Source organism: Pterocles gutturalis, unplaced genomic scaffold, assembly GCF_000699245.1.
Source record: "Pterocles gutturalis isolate BGI_N339 unplaced genomic scaffold, ASM69924v1 scaffold31380, whole genome shotgun sequence".
NCBI classification, from domain to species: Eukaryota; Metazoa; Chordata; class Aves; order Pterocliformes; family Pteroclidae; genus Pterocles; species Pterocles gutturalis.
The window spans coordinates 12,348-16,781 of record NW_010146859.1 but is presented as its reverse complement, the minus strand read 5'-3'; the positions used below and the strand labels follow the sequence as shown (position 1 = coordinate 16,781).

At 46.4% G+C, this 4,434-nt stretch overlaps 1 protein-coding gene across 1 annotated transcript in view; it reads left to right on the top strand.

Moving 5' to 3' along the window:
• FAM192A (family with sequence similarity 192, member A) overlaps positions 1 to 2,536 on the top strand; it is an 8,199-nt gene extending 5,663 nt beyond the window's left edge. Inside the window, exons 3-4 of the mRNA XM_010085886.1 lie at positions 583 to 647; positions 1,801 to 2,536. Of these exons, the coding sequence (XP_010084188.1) occupies positions 583 to 647; positions 1,801 to 2,018 (283 nt within the window). The 3' untranslated portion in view covers positions 2,019 to 2,536. The remainder of the gene's footprint in view (positions 1 to 582; positions 648 to 1,800) is intronic.
• The last annotated feature ends 1,898 nt before the right edge of the window (positions 2,537 to 4,434 follow it).

Genomic DNA, 4,434 nt, shown 5'->3' with positions numbered 1-4,434 from the left:
CCCGCCCCCCCCTTTTTTTTTTTTTAATTTTTAAAATTTTTCTTTCAGACACTAGAGCTGTGTGTGAAGAGCTGCAAAACCTGCTGGGCTTCTTACTGGGTGGAAGATTTCTAGATATTTTAGAACAGGCTCTTTAGATGCTTGAAGGAGGGGAAGGAAACCCTGGAAGGGGAAACACACAGATGTTGCACCGCAGGTGTGATCACCCACATGTGCAAGCCTGGGGCCCTGAGGGGTGGCTGGAGCTCAAGTGGTCCTTCCTGATCTCCGGTGGGGTACTTCCAGCTGAATAGCCAGCTCAGGGTTACCGGGCAAGAGGTCTGACTTGGACTCCCAGAGGCATGTTTCTGTTCTCCAGGTTAACAGGTGATGCTTGCAGGGTAGGTGTTGACTCTTTCTAAGATCCTGCGTGTCCCCCGAGGAGCCCCAGTTAACAGCAGGTGGAGGTGGTGATGGGCATCAGGGGACCCTGCTGGCACTCACTGTAGCATTTGAGGCAGAGATGTGACTTTAACGTAACAGTAATTAAGCAGTTGTTTATGAGGAAACAGGACACTTTTTTTTTCTCTTTTCTTTCCACAGTTCAGATGGTGGCAACAGTGTGAAGAGGTTGAAACTAGATACTGATCATGATGAAAAGAATCAAGGTATGTCCTGATCTCTGCATGTGGGAAGCTACCTGTCTCTCACCTGAACAGCAACTGACTTGGTGTTGAATCTGATAGAGGATTTGCTTTTCTGCTCCTTCATGATGCAAGACAGCACGGACTGTGGTTGGCATGTTCTCCCTTAAAGCAGTAGAAACAGTAACTATAGGTGCTGACAGCCTTCGTAGGAAATAGGGCTGGAGGGAACCTCTGCAGGTCATCAGTCTATCCCCAGCCTAAACCATTCCTGACAGATGTTTGTCTAAGCTGCTCTCAAATCTCCAGAGACAGAGATTGTGCACCCTTCTTAGGCAGTTTATTCTAATGCTTAACTGATTTTACGCTTAAAGAGTTTTACCTGCTAACTAATGGGAGTCTCAATAGCTGCATTTTGAGCCTAATGCTTGTACTGTCGACAGGAGATGTGGAGAAGAGATCATCCCCTTCTTCTTCACAGCAACACCTGATGTTTTGTATACCTCCACTGTTAGCTTTTCATGCTGTGAAGTGGTCTTGTCCATCATGAAACCAATTTGTTTCAGAAAATTATGGGGACCTAGAAGAAGAATTAAGTTGTATTTCAGTCTTAGCTGTCAGGGCTTTAATTGACTTGCTGTCAAGATACTCTGACATAAATAGGGTGAGCTGCAATTGTGTAATGACAACCCGAGGCACTTCCTGCATCTCCTTCTGTTCAGTAAACTTTCAGAACACTGGAAATAATTAATTAGCCATGGAAGATGGGTGATGTTGACTAGCAGAACGATGGAATAAAACTTTTTCCCAACTATGCTGTTATATCACAAAAAAATATTCAATTACACAGAGCAGAGCTATTTATTCTTATTTAGTGGGCTTGGTACTTGACAAGCATCAAACTGACAACTTCAGAATAAAAATCTGTAATGCCAGCATAGAGCTGGGCTTAAACTAGTGCTGAGGAAAAAAAAAAAACAACCAACCCTGAAGTAGCGAGTCCTTCCTGTCAGAATAGCTTTGTTGCAGTGTAAAGCTGCCTTATGCTTTAATTAAAATCCTGCAAGCGTCCCCCACTGATGAGGCAATAGCAGGTAAATGACACGCGGCAGTTCCTGGGCTGATGAAGAGCCTTTTCCTCCGCTCTCATTTTTTGACTGAGGTACCTCTCTTTCAGAAAAACCATCCTGTGTTCCCTTGGGGAGCAGCTCAGTGGGAGGCTCCACAGTCCACTGTCCCTCAGCAGCTGTGTGCATCGGGATCCTGCCTGGCCTGGGCGCCTACTCTGGAAGCAGCGATTCGGAGTCCAGCTCGGATAGCGAAGGCACCATTAATTCCACTGGAAAGATCGTCTCTTCTGTCTTTCGTAGCAACAGTTTCTTTGATGGTCCATAATAAAATCCCTCCATGTGTAATGTAGTGCAGAGTATCCTCCAAAGCCCTGATGGATGCTTGATGCATCCTTCTGCCCCAGATATAATCTTTCTAGCTAACCTCTCGACTTTAATACACTCAGATACTCCTAAAATAACTCGTATCTCCTGCCCATCCCCCCCCCCTTTCCATTGCTGGGGTGCACGCTGAGCCTGGAAGGAAGGCTGCCATCCAGAAGGCGCATCTAGTAATGTAATGAAAGTCTGAGGGCAGGGAGGAGAGAGCTTTGTCTTTTAAAATTCTTACAGAAAGAAAGAATTATGCTGATCCGAGAAGTTTGTACGAGACTAACAGGCAAAAAAATACTCACTTGAAACAGTGAAGTCTTGTAGAAACAGCCATGTGTTCTGTTTTAAAATGTCATTTTTATTCTGTATTTGAGAAATGGGGGCAGAACAAAAATCAAGCAGATGGTGAAGTGTAGATTGCCATGACACTGTAAAGAAGTTTTAGTGTTACATGATTAAAGACATTCTGAATGCATTTTTTCATCTTGGCGTGTGCCATTCATAATTGTTCCCAACCCATTAAGCAATTTCTCCTCTACCCAACCAGCCCCTTCCTCAAACTGCCATCCAGGAGAAGTGCAAGCCAGCCTCCTAGAAATGCAGAGATGGTGATGAAAACCTGTTGTGAGTGAGTTCAGAGGATCTGCTGTTGGCAGGACCATTGCTCCTTGACAGTGCTTGACAGGTCAGTTCAGCTTTTCTGCGGCAGTGTCCTGCAGAGCATGAATGCAGCGTGGGTGGGGTACCCTGGTTCAGCCAAACCCCTCTGTGCAGAAGCTGGAGAAGTCCACCAGCCTTTGCAGTGGTTTTTGAAGTTGTATTGGATTTAAGAATCCTGACATGGGGATGTGTATGGGTGCTGTGAACCAGGGAGCCAGGCATGAGCAAGAAAAAGGGCTGTGAAAGCTGAGGGCCTGTCCTTTTCATCTGTGTGCTCACTGCTGCTGGGAGGGTGGTGGGTTGAAACAGCTCAGCTCCCTGGCTCGGGGGTGGACATGGCTTTGTGACAGTCACAGCAGTCCTGCTTTGCGTCCAGCGGTCCACAGTGTACGTGCTGCTGAGAAAACAGCTGCTACGTCCCTGCCAAAGGGCAGTTATCTGAACATGACACTAAGCAACTTGGAAGAAAGCAGCTGGGGTAAAAGCAGTGAAACCTAGAGGTCTTTAGTAGGATTCATGCCTTAGCTTGAGTGTTGAACCTTCCAAAAGGAAACAAAGAGAGTAGTGCTCTGGCTGAAGCTATCCTTGGCCAAATACCCTTTCTGTTTGCCCAACCCTGTTCCACAATCAGATCTTTACAAACACACTAATTCCTTCCCTGTTCTCCTAGGCTGCCTGGCACCTCTTGTGTTTGCTCCAGAGTTGCTCCTGCCTCTTCTCTCGCTACTCTAATTATGGCGCTTTTGGGTGGAAAATAGATCTCTTGCTGCCTCGCAGTGCGTTGCTTTCGATGGCTTTCATCATGCTTAGCTATGGTGTGGAATGGAAGCAGTACACAAAAAAATGCTTTTTCTTGAAAGTTGCTTTTGCAAGAACCTCAAACAGTTGTAACAAGAGATGTAGGTGTCCTCCCCTGGCATTAACCTAGATCCATAATCTCTCTATAGAGTCAGAGCAGCCTGGCCCAGCTGCGAGCACGCTGAGGCCATTTTCCTGAGTGATGTTTTGCAGAACTGCAGTGAAATGGCTGATTGAGGCAGAAACTGAGCATAGGATTTGGCAGCTGTTGTGAGCAGACGTAGTGGTGGTGGTCCACGCGGTGCAGGTGAGTGCAGGAAGGGGTGCTGGTGGCCGTGTTGGACCCTGCACTGTCAGGAGGAGACAGAATTCAGTAAAAGCATCCCATCCCTTGGTCTCATTTACCTGCTCACAGCCAAAACCCATCTGACATTAAAATACCTGAGTGCACTGAGACATGCTGGGATGTGAAGAGCGCAAGGGAAGGAGGACAAATCCGACCTCCTGGAAATGGCAGCTGTGGCAGTCACCTTGCCCCAGGGCTGACACACTGGAGAAGAGCGGCTGGCTCCAGCGACTCTGTCATCCAGTGGTGGATTTAGATTTCTTTTTGGCTGGTTTTTGTGGGGTTTTTTTTCTTTTTTTTTAAAAAAAAAAAAAGCTGTTCTCTCTTTGTCATGACTGAATTATGTATGCTTCAGCCCCTCCCCAGGGACAGCTTCATGAGCTGCTTCTTGTCTGTGTTAGTTGTTAAAGCTTCAGAGAGGTGTTAAAAAAAATTACAAACCCCCACAAACACTTTACTAGCAGGAGAGCTTACTAGCCAGTGCAGTTGCATGTGAGGTTCTCTTATGGAAAGAAAAAAAAGAAAAAAGAATTTTTCCAGAGCCCCAGGCTTGGGTCAGGAAGCT